Here is a 24548-nt window from a genome sequence, read left to right as displayed (position 1 = left end):
CTGCTTTACTCAGTCCACCAATTTAAATGTTATTCTCGACTTCCCTGGTGATCCAGTGGTTAAGATTTCATGCTTCCACTGCAGGGGGCACAGGTTCGATCCATCAGCAGGAGGGAAGTTCTGCATGCCATGTGGTGCAGCCAAAAAAAACCAAAAACTGAAAAAAAACAATAAGTGTTACTCTCATCCAGAAACACCCTCACAGAAACACTTAGAAATAATGTTTAACCAAATATCTGGGCACCCCATGGCTCAGTCAAGTTAACACATAAAATTAACCTTAAATTCCCTAAATCCAAAGACTGTGTCCTACAACACAGAAAAGGACACACAGAGGCACAGAGGAGAGAAAGCCACGAAGACAGAGGCAGGAACTGGAGTGAGGCACAAGCCAGGGAACACTGGAGCCACTAGAAACTGGACGAGACAAGAAAGGACCCTTCCCTAGAGCCTCAAGAGGGAGTTTGGCCCTGCTGACACCTTGATTTTGGACTTCTGGCTTCCAGAACTGTGAGAGAATAAATTTCTGTTGTTTTAAATCATTCAGTTTGTGATGATTTGTTACAGCAGCCCTAGGAAACTCATACTCTACCTTTATGATTTTTGCCATATCTGCATACTACCTATACTGTCGTTTAAATAGCATTCAAACTCAATTCGCTTTTGCTAAGATAAATTTGTTTCAGAAAGACACTTTACGGTTAGTTCTTGAAAGAGGAAACGGTGTTGTTTGTCGTAAACATAAGGTGACCATGAAAACAAACATAGTGAAATCAAAATGATGTTATTAAGGGCTAGCTAGATCCCATTGTCAAAGGCGCTCATCCTGCCATCTGCTCTCTCTTTGTTAAAAGGGTTATTAGCAAGCCTCCGATGTTAAAGAGATAAAAGAATCAATCCAAGACAGCTCTTTGACCTAATTAGAAGGACTGAATGAGAATTTCTCATTCTGTGCTCCAGTGCCACAGAATGAGGCTGCATGTGTACTAAAACCACCGCCCACCCACTATGGTCCTCGCAACCCCACTTCCTGAAACTCCAGGCTCCCCGCCCAACCTGCTTTTCATACCCTGCCACCTCCTCCACCTGCTGGCCCAGCCTCATTGCCCACACTCCCTCCGCTCACATTGGACCTTCCTGTTCTCCTAAATTATTTGGATGTTGGACTTGCTAGAATGATCCCCTATGTTTTAAATTTTTTTTCTTATTCTCCATCTGTGAGACTTTTCATTCTAGTTTCTGAGAAATTTCCCTGACTTCATCCGCCAAACCTTTCTATTGATTCTTCTTTTTTTTTTTTTAGTTGTCAGATATTCGATTTCCCAGAGCTCTTTCTCCTCCTCTGACGGTTCCTTTTTCATTGTGCCCTGTTGTGTTTTATGGGCACAGTATCTCCTCCTACCTCTCTGAGGATATTAATAATAGTTATTTTGAAGTTTCCTCTTCCCTGAATTTATTTCTGTTTCCTCTGAGGTCCTTTGATATTTTTATTTTATCTCTGCTTTTCATTTTGAAGATTTTCCTCAAATGGCCACTGGTCATGGATAACTGTTCACTGATATTGAAGAAGGAGGCAGTTAAAAGCTGGTTGGTGGGTCTTGGGCATGGAAGACCCCACAGTGGAGCTTCACACAGCGAGAGCTGGTGGAGAGCTTCCTCCATGGGATGCCCAGGCAGTAGCTCTGGGGCCTCCTTAGTCTCATGAATGGTGTTGACCCTGGCCTGGCTGCTGAGGTTGTGGCTGCAGGACAGGACACCATTTATGAATCAGACTTTTGTTTATGACCCTCCCCGTTTCAGCCCTGTGCTCACGTCCACCCTTCCCTGTGAGTGGCCCAGCATCATGGGACTGGGAGTGGATTTGTGGGTTCAACACCCTAGGGGCAGAGTGTCAGCTATCCAGCCCCCAGCACAGCCCATCTTCAATGGCTCCCGGTCCTTCTACGGCTGGAGATTCTCCAAGGTTCTGTGAGTGACCGGCTTGCTGGGCTCCCCTGTGGGAGCCCTGACATCAGAGCGTCCTCCAGCCCATTCGATCGGCTCCTCCGTCTGCTTTGCTTTTTAAACATGTGATGACAGTTCATCCTTTGGTATAAATTGTCCTGATCTCTTTGTCCCAGTGGGTTCATACTGGTTTTATTCCTTGTCTTGCCGGGGGACTCATTCAGTCACTGAATAAATTACTTGCTGATCCCTTACCCTGTGCCAGGCACTCTTCCAAAGTAATGAGCAGAAACACAGCCGTCCTTGCCCACCTGGAGCTTGTGTTCTAGTGGGCCAAAGGCATCTTGTCAATTCCCCATGTTTACTGGAAAATGTCAAACCATCTTCTACAAACGTAAATCAGACCATGTCACTCCCCCAGTGGAAACCCCTGTAACCAAGTCCAAACTCATAATGCTTGCTGCACGACAGGCCAATAAATCAAGAGATGAGCTTTTGGGGAAAAGAATAGTGACTTTATTCAGAAAGCCAGCAGACCAAGAAGATGGTGGACTAGCGTTCTAAAGAATCATCTTCCCCAAGTTAGAATTCAGGCTTCTTTTATATTAAAAGGGGAGGGCGTATGGCTGTTCGTTGCAACTTCTTGGTGCTGGAATCCTCTGTTCTTGCAGCTGTCCACATAAGTCTGGTCACAAGGTTCCTCTAAGCCTCCAGGACGAATGTTATTCTCTGTTCTGCAACTTTGTATCTCTATATGAATGGAAAAGTGTTAAACCTTTAAAGGTCAGAGCCTTGAGAATGGGCTATCATGTATATTTCAGGCTATGGGCAACATTCTTTTATAAAGGGGCAGGGCCAGCATGACTAAGCACAGGCAACAGAGCACAGGGGTTAGAGCTAAAGGAATAGATCCAACATGGAGTCAGGTTTGTTCTCTGTTACACCCCTGCAGGATCCTCACACTGCAATTAGCCTAGACGGAAGGCCCTCAGCTTGGCTGGAGTGTGTCCTGACACCCCCCAACCAAGTCTCCCCAGGACCCTTCACCCTCACTCCTCTCAGGCTCCATGCTTCCTGTGTCTTCCTGCAGCACTGGGTGTCCTGTTTTCATTTGTTATCACATTAGACTTCATAGCACTCCTTGGAGGCAAGAATTGTTGCCTCTACTTTGTAAATGAAGAAAGTGAGGTGTAGCGAGGTCAAATGACTGAGTTAGGTCAGGTCACAAAGTAAGCCAGTGAAGCCAGCTGGGTTCAAGGAGGGACGTCTGACATCCCAGCTCCCCTTGGCTCCCAAACCGCCTCCCTCCCTTCTCTCAAGATCGGTGCACAAACCCATGTTCTCTCTCTCTCTCTCTCTCTCTCCCTCTCATCGGTCCCCCGCCTGCCATCTGTCCGAGAGCAGAGAGGGACCCAAGCACAGCACTGGCAAGACCCAGGAGCCAGCGACCCTACCTGTCTTAGAAAGGCCGGCACAGAGATTTACTTCTTTTCTCCTCCACAAGCGCGCACAGACCCCAGGGAACTGTCACAAATGCGGCCGTTTGTGAGCTTCAGGTTGATGAAAATGAGGCTGGAAGAAGCAGAGTCTCCCACAGCATGTTTAGTCCCTTTTAAAGTTATTGGTCAAAATCTGCAGCCACCCCTCCCCCTCCCCCCTCCCTTGCCCACCCCGCACCCTCCACCCTCTACTCTCCCCCTTCCAACTCCCCTCCCCCTCCCCCTCCCCTCTACCTCTTCCCCTCTCCGCGGCTGTCCCTTCCTCTCCATGCCCACTCACTTCTCTCCCAGCTTACTGACAACCCTCCTGGTGGTCTCAACGCCTTGCCTTCTTTCTCTGCCTCTTTATCCTCCCAGCTGTCCCGAAGGGTCTTTTTCAAATGCTAAGTAAGCAAGTTGCCACTGTGTTAGAAATTCTCCCGAGGCTTCTCCTCAAAAAGCCCAGATTCGGTGGCCCTGTTCCTCATAAGCTGCCGCTGCTCCCAACTTAGCTCGTCCTGCCCTGCGCTGTGTACCCTCCTCCCCCTCCCCCGCCTGCGCTGGCTCTCCTTGGTGTGTCCAGTCTGCCAAGCTCTATGTAGAGAGGTAAAGCCTCTGGGCAGCTCTGAGCCATGCAGATAGTGAGCACTCAGAGAGCTTTCAGGGGTCAACACTGAGGTTAGGGACAAGGGAACACTGGTGGGGAGAAACCTCAGGATTCAGCCCTGAACTAGGCCCCCTCCTCCCCACTTTTGCTGGTCAGTGTTAATGGTGAGGTTGAGATTAACTGGTTACCTGAGATTCAGTAAATGGATATTCCTCTATTCCTTATGAGATTGTTGGCACAGCCGGATTCAAACCCAGGTCCCCAAGACCTGTGGCACTAGCCTCTGTGCTACCCCTGGGTGCTCCCCACCACATTCCCTTTCTTCTCAGACCTTTCTCCAGGGTCCCCTTGGCTCCATCACTTGGTCCTCACTCTCTACAGCATCCTTTAACTCCATTGCTCGGTCCACTCTCGGACATCTCATCCTTATGCCGACCGCAGACACCCTTTCTGACCTCAGGGAGCCTGGTTCTTCCTGGACCTCTATTCCCCCATAATCATCTCCAGAGGAGGCAGATCATCCCCCCTTCCACCCAGAGGTCAAGAGGGTTCTCTCCTTTTCATATCATCCCATAAGAGGGTGTTATGAGCTGAATTGTGTCCCCCAAAATTCCTATGTTGGAACCCTAACCCCTAGTACCTCAGAATGTGGCAGTATTAGGAGATAGGGTCTTTAAAGAGATGACTAAGATTGATCATATGGGTGGGCCCTAATCAAATATGATTGGTGTTCTTATAAGAGGGGGAGGATTAGGACATAGACATGAACAGAGAGACAGCCATGTGAGTTCACAGCAAGACGACGGCCATCTATAAGCCGAGGAGAGAGGCCTCAGAGGAAATCACCCCTGCCCACACCTTGATCTTGGACTTTTAGCCCCCAGGAATATGAGAAAATAAATTTCTGTTTTTTAAGCCCTCCATCCTCCCTGCCCCATCTGTGGTATGTTATGGCAGCCCAAGCAGACTACACTGAGGGCTAACGGTCCCTCTGGTGCATCCTTGGGGCCTCAAGCAAGTACAACCCCTAGATCCCAGCCCCGCCTAAAGCCAGCTACCTGAGGTCATTTCCTCCAAGGAGGCAGGGCACAGGTATTCTCCTCCTTGTGCACGTGATGAATTAGGATCTTTGTGGAGGTGACTCTGTTACTAAGAACAGTGAGGTTCATGGCCCAGGGGCTGCTGGCATCAGTATTGCCAGGATTACAGCTGGAGCCACCATTGTCTGAGACAGGACGTGATGAAAGCGTGCACATGTGAGGCTGCCGGAATCTCAGGGCCACATCCAGTGCATAGGGCATCTGCCAAGCCCACTGCTTCTTTCCTGGGGACAATTTAATATATTTATTATTCTGGTGAAGCTGCCCCTAACCAGACCTATCCTGCAGCTGGCTGAGAGCTATTTCATTATCTCTTCACTCAACAGATAAAAAAGAAAATGGAACACAGTGGGCTGCATCAGAGCAACCCCTTATTTTTAATCCAGGGTCCTCGCTTCCCTCCCAGCCGCACTCCCAAACTTCTCCAATGCTACCCAGAGAAACACAAAAGGCCAAACTTCTGTACTGAAATTACACTATGAAATAGAAGGATGTTGCTTGGGAGACATACAGGAACTGTACTAATGCTCTGTCTAATTTTGTGAATAGATGTTATATAGAGAAAAGCCTCATGTTTAAGATGAGGATGACTTTACAGGAATCCTGTCCCAGCCCCTCTCCCTCTCTCTGTGTATATACAGGGACTTAAACTCTCTGTTTTAGCTTCCTCATCCATCAAATGGGAATAATTGTCCTTCCAGAGGGGTAGTTGGAAAGATTAATTAAGATAAAGGATGTAAAGTAACAGCAGTTTCTGGCAATGGAAACCTGGGAAATCATCAATTCCTTCCACAGTGTATTCGGAGCTTACTATGTGCCAGGCACTGCTCTCTACTTGAAACAGAGTGGACAAAACTCAAGCAGGTTCTTAAACTCTCTTGGAGATTACATTCCAATAGGGAGAGACAAGGAGTGAAAAGAAAACAGATAACACATGTAGTCATTCACATTGTGTTATTGTTGTGCAGATGTATCCTGGGTGACAGGACAGAGAGCTGGGGGGCAGGGTAGGCTAGTGGGGATGACGATGGTGATGATGTTGGTGATGGTGACAACAATGGTGATGACAATGGTGCTGGTGACGATGACGACAATGGTGATGATGATGGTGACACAACGACCTTTGTACCGTGAGCAGGCTGCTTGACTTCTCTGAGTCTGCAGAATAAGCTAAGAATTACATGATTAGAGGTAAAAGCAGGACTAGCTACATAATTAGAGGGGTCCAGTACAAAATGAACATGCAGGCCCCCTGTTCAAATCTTATTAAGCTTCCCTCTCAGCTGTGTCTTCCTTTCCCTCGGGTGGAAGGAACAGAGGGAGATGTGACAGAGGGCCCCTCAGTCCCTCTCCGTGGTCTTCTTCCTGAGGCTGCCCCAAGATGTTAATTCTCAACAACTTGCAGCAAAAAGACCCCAGCTTTCCATCCTGGTCTCAGTTCTGCTACTTTTCGTGGCATTTCCCTTCTCCAAACCAAGAGTTATTTATAATTAAGCAATTAAAATTTTTTGACGTATTAGCTGAGACTTCACAACAAGCCTAGGCTAATTCTTTTGTATACATCATTTCATTGAATCCTCACAACAACCCTTGGAGGTGGACGTGATGATTATCCCACTTTACAGATAAGGAAACTGAGTCTCAGCAAGGTTACAAGACCCACGGCTAGTTTGTTTCAGATACACTTAAGGTCCCTTCCAGCGTTGACAGGCTGGGACTCGGTGACTCTTACACATTTTGGCAGCGTGCTCCCTTGGATGAAATATCAGAGAGATTGGGCCCTAAAAATAGCAACTCTTAAAATATTAATTCACTGTAATGCTTCACATAGACTCTACTTTCTAACCAGGCCTCCCTCATTCCTAGTAAAATCAGAGATTGGGAAATCCCAATCTGGGCCCTGACATCAGCCTTGGGTGGGTGGGTGTCAGGGGCTGTTTTCTTCTTTCCTTTGCCAGCTGATCAGTACCTGCCATGTCTGGTTGCTTTAGAACCCACTAAAATAGAGCCTGCTCTGCTCACTTCTGCACACAGATCCGCCCTGTGAGTCAAAAGGTGATTCTCCCCTCTCCACATCCCCCCATCACGCCAATCAAACTGAGCGGGCCTGCCCCTAAGGGGGCCCACGGGACTCAGCAGCTATAACACAATCCTCCTAACTTATTCCCAAAGGAATCAGAGCCCGTTACCGGGGCCCCATGTTTTAGTGAAAGACGCCTACACGCCAGGGATTGGAGACTAAGAATTCTGGGCAATTCCTCTCCTGAATTCAGCCTCCCACTGTGAACCAACTCAGATATCTGTCTCGCCCCTTAAGCAGAGCAGGGCTCTCAAACCCCAAGAGGCATCAAAATCCCACTGGAGCTTGTCTGAATGCAGGTTCCCAGGCCTGGCTCACAGAATCTGAGGCAGTGGTTGGTCTAGGGTGGGGCCTGAGTTGCTGTATTACTCAGAAGAACCCTGGTTTCTGGAGCTGGAAGACTGTGGACCAACCCTGAGAAACAGATGAAGAGGAACCATGGGGGCAGGCAGTCCTGAATGCTGGGCCTTCACCCACTCAAGTATCCAAACAACTGTTTACTGAGTGTATTCTTTATGGCAGATAGTGTTCCAGGTTCTGGTGGTACAGCAATGGGGGGAATCACCCCTGCTGTCATGGGGTGTATAGCCTAGTCTGGAGAGGGAAACCACAAAAACAAGTCAGTAAGTAAAATGTCAGGTGGTGAGGAAGCCGAGGTGGAGGTAAACAGTGGTCTGGAGGGAGGGGGTAGGAGGAAGGTAGTAGAAGCGGGAAAACAAATTCTTGGCGATAGAAAGAGCACTGGCCATGGAGAAAGATCAAGCCAGACCTGAGTGCAGCTTTGTAAGGACGTATTTGTAATTTAGAGCAAGTAATTGAACCTCTCTGAGACTCATTTGCCTCGTCTGTAAAAAGGGAAGGAGAAACAAAATTATTTCCTAGCTCCTTTTTAACTATACAAAACCTTTCTCACTGACTCAGTAAGATCCAGGCAGTTAAGAAGGTTACAATAGGAAAGCAAAATTCAAACCCCAGCCCTGAGGCTAACTTACCTATTGACCCAAGAAAATGACTCACCTCTCCTGAACGTCAGTCTGTTGGTCTGGAAAATGACAGGGTTATTCCTGAGGGTGGTCAGGTGTCCCCCTGCCCAGTGCTCTTAGATTCCAGTAGGAATCACATGAATAGAATAAGACCTTGACATGGAGCCTAACTCTTTCCAGTGTTTTCCTCAGAAAGTAGGATTAAGAACATGAGGCCTATGTCTGAGCATCTTAATGGAAAAGCAAAGAACTGGGAGCTGTGGGAGGGACCACGGAACTCCTGAAGAGTCACAGCACTTCTTAGGCTCTGCCACGTGGAACCCACCACGATGACTGAATCCAAGAGGGAAATGCAGGACCAAATGACTGTGGCAGTTTGAAAGCTGCCAGAATTGAGTGAAATAAAATGAGAGCTAAGCCGTGGTCTCTGGGGAAGCCGGGAGAGTTGGGGGGATCCCCTGCCTGGACCACCCCCTGCCAGGACCTGACACTAATTGGCCTGGTTCTCCCTCGGGACCTTTGGACTCAAACGTTAGGGTTCTGGCCAACATTTACCCTGTGCCTTGGGACAAGTTTATAGATGTAGGAACTTAATCAATAGTTGTCAAAAGCCCAATCTGTGCTCAGCACCATGCCAGGTTGCTGATCTAGAGGTGGGCCCTGCTTCGATGGAACTCAGAGCCTATTGGGAAAGAAAAATATCATTCAGATAATCACACACACATACACACTGGCTGTGGTCACAGCCAGTGAAGTTCAGGGAACAAGAAAATGCAGGACAGTGACCGGGACCATCCAGGACTTCAAGGAGGGCTTCTCAGAGGCAGTGGCGGCTGAGCAAGGGCAACCAGATGCCGGGGGATGACCAGGAGGCGATTGGAGAGCTCCAGACCGGGGAACAGCGTTTGCACGGACACAAGGACTGGGTGTCTGCCCCACCCAGGAAATGGAAAGAGCATTGGGCATCAGGAGAGCTGGGTTCAAATCCCTCTGCTGCCACTTTTAACTCTGACCATGGGAAGTCACTTCACCTCTCTAGGCTTCAGTTTCCTTGTCCATGAAAAGAAGATAATGCTGGTTCCACAGGGCATTCATGTGGGTTAAACGAATTACAGTATGGGAAGGGGTTTTGTGAACTGTACAACTGTGTACATGTGAAGGATGGTCATAATCATTTTCAGGGTCGGCTCTTCCATCTCCTTTTCTGCCCCATCCTGTTCCCTCTAAACTCCCTGCTAAATAAGGGTGGGTCCAAGTGGGGGAAATGATCACCATTTTTTGAGCACCTACTCTATGCTAGGAACTGAGCTAGGTCCTTTACGTTCATTATTTCATTTCATCCCCATTTTACAGATGAGGAAAACTGAGACCCAGGCAGTCGTAGAGTTCATGTGTGAAGGGCTTCAAAGCTTTATCCATCATCACAAGCTGTCCTGCGGTCACTGCAGGGCGTGGGCAAGCACCCTATCCTTCTTACACACTTTTATTGTTTTCCATATGCTGTGCAGTGGCGCTTAACTTGAGGAGTTCACAGACTGACTCATGGACAGACCTTTGTAATTTAGTGTTCCTAGAGCAACTAGAAAGAAATAAAACTAGGCTGGGTGGGTCTGCGTGGGATTCACGGACCCTTCCTGACCTGCCTGGGAAGGCGACACCCTCATTGTGTCTAGGGCAGCGTGTTGTTGGGCTCACCCATCCATGAAGGAATTAATTGAGCCCAGTGCATCCCTGAACCTGTTTGTAAATCCTGAAACTCTTGAATTCTCCATGAGGTATACTTAGTAATTAGCCAAATGCAATTGCCTTAGTAACCAAGTTTACACCCAGACCCCATGGAGTGGCACAGCGTTTGAATGTAATGAATCAATGTCAACCATACTGATGTTTGTTCTTTGCAGGATGAGAGAAAAACCAACAAACCCCAAGCATGGCTTGACCAGATACACTTTCTCTCCCAAAGGATAAAGTGAGAGGAAAATGGTTTGAGTTGCAACAAGAGGTTTTAAGCCAGATGTAAGAAAGAACTGACTCACCAGGCTGTGTGTACATTTTAAAAATTGTTTCCATACCTTTAAATCAAGACCTGGGTCTCTAACTGGTCCATCCAGGCTCTACCATGAACTCTGTGACCTGGAGAAAATGTTTAACTGCTCTCAGCTGCAGTCTTGTTGTCCAGTAAAATAAGGATAATAATATTACCTACCTGTGTTAGTTTGCTTGGGCTGCATACAAAGTACCACAGACTAGGAAGCTTAAACAACAGAAGTTTATTTGCTTATAATTCTGGGGGCAGGAAGTTCAAAGTCAGTGTGTCAGCAGGGTTTCTTCTGAGGCCTCTCTTCTTGTAGACCACCACCTTCTCCCTGTGTCCTCACATGGTCGTCCCTGTCTGTATGTACAGCAGAAATGAACACAACATTGTAAATCAACTATACTTCAATAAAATAAATTTTAAAAAATAATAAACACTTCTCCAGGAATGGGCCTGAGGCCTGTGACAGCTGTGCCTTATGCTGAAATTGTGTCCTCATGACTCTTCCGGGCTCCTCCTTCCCTCTTTTTGTACAAGTACAGTGGTAGTGGCTGCTAGTTTTCTTTGATGCCCTCAGTTGATGGCTTTCAAACTTGACAGCCACATCTGAGCATTCACTTTTTATTTTCGAGATTATGTTAGAATATGGAATCCCAGACACCGGCCACCAGCGCTGTGGGTACCAGAGGGCAATTGAGGGAACTTATGTAAGAAGGGACAGACGTATGCTTTGTAAAGCCATTAAATGGGTCATATTAAAAACGAAATACAACCTTGTATGTGGGTGTTGTAATAAAGAAACATATTCTGAAATCCAAATAACATAATTTTGTTGATCAAATAACATGTATTATAGGCATGCTACTGGAATTATTAGATTCGTTTTCTTCTTGAGTGTTTCCCCCAGGTAGAGAACGTTGATCTAGAGGCAAGTTGAGAATGGGTCTTGTCTGCTGACATGTGACCTTTGACCCTCTGTAAATACTTCTTTCTTCCTCAATAAAATAGGAGTGGTGAATGATACCTGCCTCTAGAGTTGTGTCAGAATTGAGCAGGGTGACACAGAAGGTGATGCCACAGCACCTGATCCAGAGGAGCCACACTCCTTGTGAAACCCACGTGACCTGCCCACGTGGTGCCCAACTCACAGTAGGCTCTCCAGGAAGTGCAGCTGTGAGTAGTATCAGGACTTCTGAGGATGTGGAGGCATCGTGTTGGGGGCTGGGGGCCGTACATGGTCCCTGCCCTCCACAGGAGGCAGGAGAGAGACAGGAGAAAGAAGTGAAATCTAACCAGTAGCAACAACATGCGGTTTCAGAATCGGTACCCAGTTTCTGGAAGGACAGTCCGCACCAATATGGTGAGAGATTCCAAAATGTGAGAGCCAAGTTTATCAGCCTCCTGTCCCCCATCGGCTTGCTGCTGGATGGGTGCCAGCTGGCCACAGAGGCCCACAGCCAAGGTGAATCCCACCCGTTCAACCCCGGCTCAGTCACTGCATCCAGCCTCCCTCCCCGGTGCCCGTTCTGGTAGCTCATCCCCAAGACTGAAATGTCTTTGTTCCTTCTGTTACTAACAACAGGCGTGCATCCTACAGGCCTGGCCCTTGGCTGGCTGCTCTCATAAAACCCCACCTACATCAAATGGAATCATCTAGTACCCAAGCCAGCCTGGAGGAAAACCCCAGGTATTGCCTCCTAAGTCTAACAACCTGAAGTTGGCTCCACAATCAAATAAAGCCCCTCATAAGTGGTCTCAACCCACCTGTCTAAACCCATCTCCCTCTACCCACCAACCTCTAACCCACCACTCCGGCAAGACCAGTCTTCTCCAGCCTCAGAGCTGGCCATCCTTCCTCCTGTCCCCAGTCCTGCCTGTAATGCCTTACATGTAACTCCTTGGACAGCAGTGAGGAACTACAGAAGTTTCTGGATCACACGACTGAAACTATCGCATTTGCATTTCAGAACACGACCAAGATCAGCTCCTGTAAGAGTTAGGATGTAGGTTTAGGCGCTTTAACAATGGGCAAAATAAAAACGACTAAAACAACCAAATCCTCACCGTAACTACGTGGAGTATGTGTTATTTTCCAGTTTACAGCTGAGGAAACTGAGGCTCGCCCTGGGCATTGTGCCAGGACCTCAGGGCCAGCAAATTCGGGGCTGGAATATGACCGCTGTGTGTCCGCCTCCTCCTGCTACTTCTGTGATGTCAACAGCATGTTCTTTCTCTAGGGGTAAAATATCCACAGAATTTCATTTCACAGATGTGACTCTTTTTCCGCCAGGTTTTTATTTGTCTTTATTGCTGCATAAGATCATGGACGTATAACACTCAGAGACCCCCAGCAAAGGCACACGTGCAGAAATGTCCCCACGGCCCTTTTTTGCAGTCTGGATCAGAGCCATTTCTGTGCTTTTTTTTTTTTTTTTTTAAATAGCCCAACTGACTTTTTATGCTTTGTTTTATTTGGGGGCTGGGGGATAATTCAAAAGCAGAACCAGGTTTTATAGCCTCGCATGCACACTTTCTATCAAAGTGTCATTTTGCCCAGCTCTGAAATTATGGGGCCTGTCCTCAGAAAACATTGTCGCAGACTTGCCTATCCTCGCAGTGCTTCTCATGCCCTTTCTGAACACACAGGCCCATTTTCAGCAGGATGACGTGCTTGGGCTGAGATACGATCAATGTGAAACGTGGAACCGGAGGAAATGGTCCTGGAACCCGCTAACCTAGAGGCTCTGATAAGATGCTTTGCCTATAAAATGTTATTCTTATTAAATCCCAAATGAATCAGACTCCCGTCTCCTCCGTGAGGCTTTGCAGGAGTCTCCCTGGTGAGTCTCCTATGAAAGAGATCTAATTCACTTTGCTAAAAGCTCAAGAATCCGCCCCTGAGGCCTCCCTAGCTCCTTTTAAAGAGCAGAGATAGGACCCTCATCATTATTTATTTCAGCACTTCTTACGCACTGGGAGCCCTGCTAAGCCTTGCATGATAGCACCTCCGTGTACACGCCCAGCAACTGTCAGATAGGGACCATCATTCCCATTTTCCAGATGAGGAGAGAGGCCCAGAATACGTTGCCCAAGATCATATAGCTATCGTAACAATTTTCTGTCCCTGCGGAACAAATTTCCACTAAATGAGCGGCTTAAAACAAACTCGTATCTATGTATTTCCTCAGAGTTTCCACAGGTCAGGGGTCTGGCCACAGCTTAGCTGGCTCTTCTGCTCAGGGTGTCACAAAGCTTCGACCCCGGTGTCCACTGGGCTGCACTCCTTTCTGGATCTTTCTGGATCTTTCCCGAGCTCTCCTGGTTGTTGGCAGAATTCAGTCCCTTCTGGCTACAGGAATGAAGTCCCTCCGTTTCCTTGCTGGCGCTCAGCTCCTAGAGGTGCCCGCAGGTCCCTGCCATGTGGCCGCTCCCGCTCCAGCCCGCCAGGACTCAGTCTGATAGCCTGTAATCATGGGAATGACCCCACCACCTTTGTCCTGTTCCCTAGGCTGGACAGATGTCACAGGTTAAGCCATTCACCCTCCCAGCTTTCCGTGGACTCATCTGCAAGATGAGAGCTTGCTCCCGGGTTGCGTCTGACTGTTTCTTGTCATTCACATGTCAACCTAATGTCACGTCTTCTGAAAGTCCTTCCCTGGCCACCTACCAAAAGCAGGTCTCTTTTCTAGACCCTGATTTGTTCTCTTCAGAGCACTTGTCTCAACTTGGGGTCGTGTCACTTATTCGCTCCTGTCAGCCTCCTAGAAGCGAGTTCCATTTGCTGGGTCTGCCTTGTTCACTGTTGCAGCCCCAGTGACCATGGAAGGGATGCCCCCAAGATGCTTGAGGACCATTGACTCCCCTCCGTGCTAAGAGCCGACACAGAGGCATGTATCAGACATTTAGTCCACACCACAAAGGAAGCCGAGGCACAGGGAGGTCACCCCGATAGCAGGAGAGGCGCCGGGGTGTCAGACAGTCGGCTCCCAAGCAGGATTCGCCTGGGCAGGACACCCTCTTTCCTTGGAGCCTTGGGGTCTAGTTTACCAAGCCACTCGTATCTGTGCCCCTGTTTGGTCCTCATGATATGAGAGACCACGAACGGAGGCCTTTCAGAATGCGGGCTCTGATGGATGGTGGGCCTATCCAAGGTCACACCGTGGTCAGTGGGGGAAGCTGGCTGCCACTTGACATGTACCCACCTCCTTCATTAGCTCCCTTTCTGCTCTGCCAGATGTGTAGCCTCCTGTGGGCTGCTGCAGCAAATTATCACAGAATTGATGGCTTTAAAAAAACGCAAATTCGTGACCTCAGGTTCTGGCCAGGACTGAAATTAAGGTGCCAGTGGGGTCAGCCTTCTCCAGAGGCTCCGGGGGAGAATCCTTTCCTTCCTCTTCCAGCTTCTGGGGGGTCCTGGTTCTCCTTGGCTTGCGGTCTCTGCCCCTGTCTTGACATGGCCTCTTCTCTCCTTTGTGTCTGTGTCCAAACTCCATCTCTTTTCTAAGACGGCAGGCATTAGGACCCCCCAAACCCAGGATGATTTCATCTTGAGATCTTTAACTAATTCCTTGAACCTGCAAAGGCCTTGTTTCAAAATAATATCACTTTCTGGGGTCCTAAGTAGACGTGAATTCTGTGGGGGACACTCTTCACCCTACTATACCAGGTCACCTCTCCTTAGGTCTGCCACCACTGCCCCATCTTTTCTTGGCTCTGACGCCCTGGTCCCCACTGGTCCGTGTGATTCCCTGGCCGGCCGTTCCCTCTCCAGCTGCCCCAGTTCCATCTCCCCCAGGCTCCAGAGCAGTCTCCCTGCACCGTGGCTTCTGTGCCACCCCACCCGCATGTCTCCCTCTCCCACTGACTCTGAGCTTCCAGAGGGGAGGGACTGTGTCCCCAGCTCTCTGCCCAGACCTGCCAGGAGGAGGCATTTGAGGACTATCCCGGGAATGCCCTGGAAGGAAAAGGAAGAAGTCAGAGGAGGGAGTGAGGGATGAAGAAGGAAGAAAAGGAGAGGGGTGGGCAGAAAACCCCAAAACAGGGCAGTTTCAGCATCAGCGGAGGCGGCAGCTCAGGCCAGGGACCTTGCAGGCCTTTGGGGCTCATGCCCCTGGTCCACGGCGACCTCCTCCGAGATCCGCACACCCCAAACAAGGTCATCCCAGTTCTAGGGACACCTTAAAGAAAGGATGCTCTTGAATATTTGCTGCTGTGTTTTCATTCTTGACAAGCATTTATTTTCCCTTTTCTCACCTTTTCTGGAGAAACCCTCCTGGGAGAGGCCCTAGACAGGGGCCAAGTGTTTGCTGATTTGAGCCACAAACACTTGACTCCAGGTCTTCCGTCTTTTGTTTTAATTGTGTGAGCTCTCAAGTTCATCCTCCCCCTGGGGACTCCCCTAATGACCAATCTCTGTTCACCAGGGACATGTGTTTGTGAACTTGGCAGCTGGGGTTCCATTGGCTTCATGCTCATCAGTATTCACAAGTCACAATGAAAATGAAAATTTAAAGCTATGGTTTGAGTGTATCTTTCTTCCCCAAAGCCATAGGCATTACCTCGTATTGTTACAAATAACCGTGGTGTGTTTTCAGGTAGAATTGCTATTTGATAAACTCAGGAGCAATCACTTTTTATTTCGAAGAAAGCTGTCATTAGTCTCAAAAGATTTGACATTTACTCTAAATGAGTGAGTGGGGCTTGCATTTCTAAAACCTATGGCTTTAATACGAAGCTTTGGAAAGTGTATGCATGTTAATGATGGGTGAATCAGAGCTGAAGCTGTCCACTGAGTTTCTCCAAGCTGTGTTTCTCTCACATTCATTCTTCCGTGTTTCCTGTGTGTTGACAAAGATTCTTTCCCCCCCACCCAAACTCTACTCAGGCTCTTCTGAGTTCTTCTGAAACCCGACCTCGTCTTTTGTACTTCTGTGTTGTCTCTGCATTGTCCGGTCTTAGCAAGAACCTGCTAAGTTGGTTTAGCCAGAATCCCCCATCCTCCCGACCCGATCATCTTCTGATCAGGTTGCTCATCGCCCGGGTGGTTTGATCACCCTGGCCTGCCATCAGCAGGAATCCTGAACCCCCCTCACCTCTGATGTCTCCACCGATCCCCACCTGCTCCTCGGCTACAAATCCCCACTTGTCCCCGTTGTGTTCAGAATTGAGCCCAGTTCTATGCCGAGGTGTCTTTTCCCCTTTGGTGATTGCAATTGAATAAAATCTGTCTTTACTGCTTTAACTACTGTCCTGGTTTTCCTTTGACTGTGTCTGCTGGTGACAGACACCATGCTAGGGGTGCAGAGGTGAAGAAAGCAAAACCCCTGCCTTTAAAAAGCACAGCTTGGAGTTGGGAGCCCTTTGCTATAATGATGACATAGAGCAGAATTTTCCAGAAACTCCCCAGCCGAGATTTCGCTGCACATGGCCCGCTGTGTGCAAAAGGGATCAGCAAACTTCTGAAGGACCAGATGATAAATATTTTAGGCTTTGAGGGTCACACCAGTCTGTGTTGTACATTTCTTTTCATTTTTGCTTTGTGCGTGTGTGTGTGTGTGTGTCTTGTTTTGTTTTTTACAATCTTTTAAAAATGTAAAAGCCCTTCTCAGCTCACAGACTGTACAAAAACCAGCTGATTGCTGGGTGTGATCTTTTAAGAAACTGAATTGACATCTTCAACCCTGATTTAGTCATCATGAACGTGCATACACTTTCCAAAGCTCCATGTAAAAATCACAGATTTTAGAAATTCAAGCCCCATTCACTTCTTTATAATAAATGTCAAATCTTCTGAGATTGTACAAAAACTGGCAGAGGCTGTGGACAAGGCTGACCAAGACAAGTTACTGAACCTCCCAGAGCCTCAGTTCCCGGGTCTATAGAGCAGAGACCATTACACCTGGGAGGTTTAGTACCTAGCAAGGTGGGAGAGCTAAATTCCATCAGGAAGGGTAAGTGTCTGTACCCACCAGTAGAGACCCTGTGCTCAGTGAGCAGTTACTCCTGGGACTCAAGAGGCCAGAAATCGTTAAGAATATTGAGGAGAAAAATACTCACACAATCCACTTGCAGTTCCAGGAAAAGGAAAGGGAAGGAAGCAAGAACACGGGGCTCCACTATCATAACAATCACTCTTCTGCTCCCTGTCTGAGCCCTCACGCCGGGGGAGAGACAAGCACTCTAGGTGTTGTCAGGCATTTATCCGCAGTTGTCATGTTTGTCACGTGCTCCTCGGTAGGCTCCAGAAATCACATTTTCAGCTTCTTTGTTTTCTCTTACAGAGACATCAAGCCAGACAACATACTGCTGGATGAACACGGTAAGCCTGTTATGAATGCTTTCTAGAGACTATTTCAGTGGGAACTTGGAGGCTCTGGGAATTTGGTCCTGGTCCTGGTGAGTTGGATTTTAGGGTTGACTAGAAAGCCTTCTTTTGTTTCAATCCTGGTGAATGAACACCTGTGTAAATTTCTGGTCTGTGTCCTGCCGCGGTGAGTCAAGTCCAATGTATTTGATGGTTTCATATCTAAAGACATCACCGTTCACGTCCTGGTGTGAGGACAACAGGGCAGAAATGGGAATGGGATACAAGGTTGGAAAGCTCTGAGCCTCCCACCCCTGCTCCCCGACCTGTGAACCCGGGGCTTCAGAAATGTCACTCACCTCTCTAAGCCTCAATGTCATGTTCAGTAAAACAGGGAAAATGATACCCACCTTCCAGAGTGTCGTGGGGATCAAATGCGATAGGGTGTGCTTGGCAAGCTAGAAATCAGTCATCAGTAATCCTCTAAGCCTTCCCTCATCCAGGCTTCTCAAGCTTTTATGTGTGTACGGAGTGTGGGCATCTTCTTAAACTGATTCAGTGGAGTGAGGTGGGCCTGGGATTCTGCATTTATAACAGCTCCCAGCTGAGGCTGACACTGCTGGCCCATGGAGAAGGCTCCATGTCAGCGGCTCTCCAACCCTGGTCTTATCGGAATACCCTGGGGGACTTGGTAAGAATCAGAGGCCAGACCCTGTCCTGTTTAGAGAACCTGGGCCTCTGTGTTCTGAGCCAGTCCCAGGGATGTGGTGCCCAGTCAAGTCAGGACCACAAGTCCAGGGCGCAGTCCAGCAATGACTGACACTCCACTGCAGTCCATGCCAAAGGCAGCTTTGCAGCCAAGCATCATGGCAGTCTTGGAGACTAAATTCCCTGATGTTGCTTCAGGAACTCATCTCCCAAGGGCTTTCGGGAGTGTGGGCCGGAGTGAGCAGGTGGGGATTTTTCTGATGTGCTGCTGAATCTTTCAGGGATGAGTCTGCCGCCTCTTCTACACGGCTCCTCTGACCTACCTCCCCCACTCCCTCCCGCAGGCTGAGGCTGTGGCTCCAGCCCGAAGCCCCTCTAGGACTTGTGTGTGTCACCAGTGTGTCTCAGGGAATCCTACCTCGTTGTATAAACCCCTTGGCACTGGGAGACAGAGTGGGAGTGGTGGATGGGACCATCTGGGCTCCAGTCTCCTGCCAGAGGCTGAAACCAGACCAAGTGCTTTGGGGCGGAGAGGTGAAATCCCTGTGCTGCCGAATGGAAGGTCAAGGATGACCTTAGGTTGCCAGGGGGAAACTGAGCATAGCTGAGGCTGCAAATCAAGGTCCCCAGTTTGTATCTAAAAGGCAGGAACCCGAGACCTGGGTCTCAGCTGGTCCCCCAACCAGCTGAGACCCAGTGTGTCTTCAGGCAAGTTGCAAAACAAAAGTAATACCACCTTGCAGGGTGGCAAAGGTCTAAGACAAGGTGCTGAAGATCAGCCACTGTCCCAGCACCAGGACATAAAGGTGCTCAGGAAGGCTTGTATTAGCTTATAGTTCTCAGCTTCTCCTGTCCCTTCTCTGCTCAGATCACAGAAGCAGGTGAGGTGGAGGAAGAAGAGGCACAGGCTGGGTGATGCAGGACCCCTGGCAGGGCTGTCCTGGAAACCAGGGGTGTGGCGGGCAGGGTTCTGGCTGGGATCCTCACGGCCCCTGCCTAGAGACTTGAGAGAGACTTTTGGACAAAGACCTTTCAGGCCCTGGGCAGCTTTCCAGAAGCAAAATCAAGGCAGGAACACCAAGCAGTAGGAATAATTCAGCCATTTCCTCTAGGATGAAATGAGACTCAGCAAGCCTGTGGGGTAACCAGGGCCTGCCTGATGCCGTAGTTCATGCCTGATGCTACAGCCTCGGGTCAGAGCTCACACAGCCTTCTCTGGGTTCCCTCATTCCTGAGCTCCTGGATCTCTGTCCATCCCTTCCTACCTCCCCTTCTGTGCTCGTCCTCTCCCCCTCAGCCCTTTCCCACTTTCCTCCCAGATCTCCCCATCCTTCACCATCTCCCACATGCCTTACACAGTGTCCTGACCCTGCCCTCTGGCTTTGCAGCATCCCACACACTCCCCAAGGATTCGAACCCTCCTCTCTCTTGTCTAAGCTCCTTTTTCATCAAGCTTGCTGTCGAGACAGAGCACTGAACACTATTCCATACTAAGATGTGAATGGCTGATACCCTCCCCTCCATCAGCTTTAGCATCCAGTGAGTGCCTTTTTAGGCAGTGCAGAAGGAAAATCAGGAGCAGAGAATTCTCAAAAAACACAAATCTTCTCCCCTAGGAGAGAAGGACAAGAGAGGAGACGGTGGCTTGTTTTTCCTTTCCCTGATTTATGACAGGAGATAGATGCTCATCAGCTTTCCTTTCTTTTTTTCTTACTTAGTCATTGTTGCCTTTTTTCCCCTCCAGCTTTATTGAGGTGTGATTGGCAAATAAAAACTGTATATGTTTAGGTTATACAATGTGATTTTTTAAAGGTGTACAACATGATGATTTAATACACATATACATTGTGAAATTAACAACACAAGGTAATTAACGTATCCATCACCTCTTATAGTTACCTTCTTATTGTGTGAGTGGTGAGAACATTTAAGATCTACCCTCTTAGCAAATTTCAACCACACAATACAGTATTATTAACTACTGTCACCATGCTGTACAATAGATCTCCTTACTCTTTTGTTAAATGCGTTAAAAAAAAAAACAGTTTACAAAACAGATAACTATGTGTTTCTATTTAAAGAGTTTGCTGATCGATCTCATTAAGTGTTTTCTCAGAGAACAAGTTGGTTGCTGTGTTTACAGTGAGTTATAAGCATAATTAAATAAATGCATTCATATTTTATTTAAAATGTTCAAGATCTGCTGGTTATACAAAATCCAAGACTCTCACAGAAGTGTCTCTGCTCCCCCGGTGTCTGCTCTGCTTTCTGATCTTTCAGGCTGGTTTTATCTCCTAGAATGGGCGCTAATTCTACTTTGAGATTTGGGGTCTCTTGGCTAGCAGCAAAAGCAGAGGGAGACCATACCTGGAGGTAAAATGAAGTTGAAGGAGGATGTAGCATCATAGCACAGTGTGAGAGGAAGAGTGGAGAGTGCTTTAGGGCTGAGGGCAAAGTGCTCCAGGAAATAGGGAATTTAAAACTGTAGAGGGAAGGGGAAGGGATTGCATTCATTTTCTATTGGTACAATAATGCTGGGTGATGAATAACCACATGAATTTAATGGCATAAACAAGAAGCATCCAGTTAGCTCACAGGCCTGTGGGGTTAAGCTCTTGTAGGCAGAGCTTGCTCCTAAGACTGAGGTCCTGCAGGGTCAGCCAGGCAGCTACGGTGACGTTGGCTGTGCTCACTCCCATGTCTGGGGGTCGCCTGGCTGCCAGCTGGTACACCATGACCTTGGCTCATTGACTGGACGACTCGGCCCAGCTCCTCATGGCTCACCTTCTGGCAGGCCAGCCCTGTGTGACCTCGCATGGCCATAACAGAAACAGAGGCAGGGAAAGCCCAGTCACTTAAGCCACCACCTGCCTCACATTTGCTGCCATCCCAGCGGGCAAAGCAACTCACAAGACCCAACCAGGCCGGGGTTGGGCACTGCCAAATGACATGGCAAAAGGAAGGATACAGAGGAGGAGGAACTGCAGAGATTAATGCAATCATCCAGCAGATGCGCAGGTGGGGGGCTGGTCTTTAACACATGGGAGCTTGACTTCCCCCCAAATGAGCAAAGAGCCAGGAGTCAGAGACAGAAGGGCAGTGCCTGCGTTTTGCCCTGAGTGTCTACTGAGGACCCTTGGTCAAAATGTACTGACCATATACTGTCAGCTTTCTTATCTGGGGTTTCACATTCTCGAATTGAACCAACCTCAGATGGCAAACATTCAGGAAAAAAACTCCGGAAAGTTCCAAAAAGCAAAACTTGAATTTGCTGCTAGCTGGCAACTATTTACATAACATACACATTGTACTTACAACTATTTACATAGCATTTACATTGTATTAGGTATTTATAAGTAAAAAGGAAAAAAGGATGTGGAAGGGTGTGCCCAGGTTATATGTAAATTCTACACCATTTTATACATGGGACTGGAGCATCCAAAGATTTGGGTATCAGTGGGGGCCCTGGAACCAATCCCCTGCAGATACTGAGGGACAACTGTAGCTCTGTCCTCTTCTGTATGCAAGAAAGTAATTCCTTCACTTTTGCAGACCTGCCGTAAGCCAGGCGTTGTGACAGGCGACCCAAGGACACAGACCCCCTGTGGCCGAGGACATTGTGGTCTAGGGTGGCGCTTCTCAGCCACGGCTGCATGTCACCCAGGAACTGTAAAAGGTGCCAATGCCAAGGTCCCACCCACAGAGGCACTCACTTGCCTCATTTCGCAGGAGAAAGTGCTGGGCGGGGTTGGGGGGTGAAGGTGGGGTTAAGTTACCAGGTGGTTCTAAGGTGTAGCCAGGGCTGAGGGAGGGACAGAAAAGGAAACAGGTGATTCCGACCCAGTAGGGTCAGTGCTGGGACGGGCAGGGGTGAGGCTGTGCCAGAGCAGAAGGGCAGTGAAGCTGGGGGAGGGGGAGGGAGGGCTTTCTGGATCCTCCCTCCAGAGTGTGGCCACCAGAGCATTTGGGAGCAGAGCATTCCAGAGGGCAAGGGAGAAAGCTCCACTGGCCAGAGGACAGCAGGCTGTGAGGTGTAGAACTCATTCTTTTCTCAGGGACCTCGGGATGGGCGCTTGGGCATCAGAAACCGCACCTGGATCTTTAGTAACAGGTGACACAGCAGCCATGCCAGCAGAATGAATTTGTTTCCTCATCGTATTCACCATGTCTTCTATTTCATGTAATCTGATGCTTGACTTCTGCACACTCCAGGCCACTATCCACTTGCCCTAAACACCCCAGTGCCAGGATCCAGACAGCCAGGGACAGCTCCTGTGCCCCAGAACCCCTGAAATTATTCAGACCAGCCAGTCCTAAGCCTGCTTGCCCTGCCTTGCCTGTTCCTTCCCACAGAAACCACCAGAAAGGCTCTTGCCCACATTTTCTCCCTTCTCCCTCTGTCTCATGACTAACGCTAGTGCTTCCCTGGGGGGGGGGGGCCACATGGTGTGATGTGACCCCTCCTCTTAGGAACTGTGAATAACAAACTATCTTTTCAATGGCAATTGTCTCCTAATCTGTTGACTTTACTTCAAATTTTCTATTAACAGGCTATGTTTCAGAGCACTCATTCACTGGACTTATTTCAAAGAACTTCCTCTCCATCTGTTGCTGACATATTTGTCGGCAAGTGTGATAAGTGTTCCCCAAAACAGCAGTGGCCAGCGGCAACACCCCCTTATCACTTGTCAAAACACTGTATGTGCCGTGACAGCCCCATCACGAGACTCCAGGAAATTAACAAATCAGGCGTGTGTTGATTCTGAAGCCCAGATGCAGGGATTGGAGCAGTTGAGATGGAAGTGGGAAAAGCCACCCAGGCAAGCTGGGAGGCAGAGGTGTTTCTGCTAAGTCAGAGGAGCCAACCGTGGGTGTCATTATTCTAGACGAGTTTAAGGCTAAAGCTTAGGAATGTGGCATAAAGCTAGCCTGGAGTCCTTGGGAGGTTTGTAATGAGATTCTTTCTGAAGACTGCTGGGAATGGAAGTGTCTAGCACAGTGTGATGTCTTAAAGTCCTGAAGACCCAGAGCAGGAATCTCTGAGGACCCCCAATAAATAGCCCCCTGTATTAGTTTCCTAGGGGTGCTGGAACAAAGTCCCACAAATTGAGAGGCAATAAACAGCAGAGATGTATTGTCTCACAGTCCTGGAGACTAGGAGCCCGAGGTCAAGGTGTCCGCAGGGCTGTGCTCCCTCTGAAGGTGACAGGGAAGGGTGTGTGTCAGTTCTGTTTGCCAGCTTCTGGTTTGGAGACATGCATACTTCCTTGACTTGAGACAGTGTAACTCCAGACTTCAAATGACATTCTCCTTCTGCTTCCTTTCTGCTTCCACACCTTGCCTGAGTGCATTTGAATGGCAGAACCTAAATCTTGTCCAGAACCCTAGTTGCAAGAGGGTCAGGACATGTGGTTTTTCTCTCTTTCTGGTCCTTATAATACAGGAGGCAGGAAAGAATGGAGTGGAAAAGGCTGCTAGGTATCAAAAGATAGTCTCTATCCCGGTGCCTCTCAGAGTCATTGCAAAGAGCAAATCATGGCTGAGAAAGTTTATAAAAACCTCTCTGTAAACCTAATTCATTGTGATTAGTATGATTGCATAAAATTACATGCCAACACAGAGATGTGGAAGGGAAATGATTGATCAGGTAGCCATGGCTATGCTGCAGTAACTAATTAACCCAAAATATAGTTTAACATTAAAAGCCACAGAAGTAGAGAAAAGGGGAAAGAAACTCAGAATTGTTGAGCCCTCTCAAAAGCCTTGGGGGAGGCGGTTTCCAAGCAGCATCAAATCAAATAGGGTGTGAAGGCTGGGCAGGTTTTATGAAATCACAATATATCCAGGGGGAAGGTGTTGAAACTCGTCTTGGGTGGGAGTTCCCCCAAATCTCAGCCCAGGAGCTCAAGAAGTCCCACACGTGTTGCATTTCTTGTACCCTGCTATCGTTTGTTCACCCCCGCACAGGGGGAGCAGGGAGCACACAGATTTTTTGTTTTTTGAAGATTTATTTATTTATTATTTTTTTATTTTATTTAGTTTTGGCTGCGTTGGTCTTAGTTGCGGCACGCGGGATCTTCATTGAGGCACGCGGGATCTTTCGTTGCGACGTGCAGGCTCTTCGTTGTGGTGCGCGGGCTTCTCTCTGGTTGTGGCATGCGGGTTTTCTCTTCTCTAGTTGTGGTGCACAGGCTCCAGGGTGTGTGGGCTCTGTAGTTGTGGTGTGCGGGGTCCAGAGCACGTGGGCTCTGTAGTTTGCAGCACGCGGGCTCTCTAGTTGAGGCCCGCGAGTTCAGTAGTTGAGGCGCGC

The 24548-nt window shown here is 48.5% G+C and overlaps 1 protein-coding gene across 1 annotated transcript in view; it reads left to right on the top strand.

Annotated features, from left to right (window-relative positions):
* STK32B (serine/threonine kinase 32B) overlaps positions 1–24548 on the top strand; it is a 341842-nt gene that overhangs the window by 258214 nt on the left and 59080 nt on the right. Inside the window, exon 5 of the mRNA XM_061191226.1 lies at positions 17508–17545. Within this exon, the coding sequence (XP_061047209.1) occupies positions 17508–17545 (38 nt within the window). The remainder of the gene's footprint in view (positions 1–17507; positions 17546–24548) is intronic.

The sequence above is a fragment of the Eubalaena glacialis genome, chromosome 5 (assembly GCF_028564815.1).
Source record: "Eubalaena glacialis isolate mEubGla1 chromosome 5, mEubGla1.1.hap2.+ XY, whole genome shotgun sequence".
Classification (NCBI taxonomy): domain Eukaryota; kingdom Metazoa; phylum Chordata; class Mammalia; order Artiodactyla; family Balaenidae; genus Eubalaena; species Eubalaena glacialis.
The sequence above is the reverse complement of the archived record's forward strand: the minus strand, read 5'-3'. Positions and strand labels throughout refer to the sequence as shown.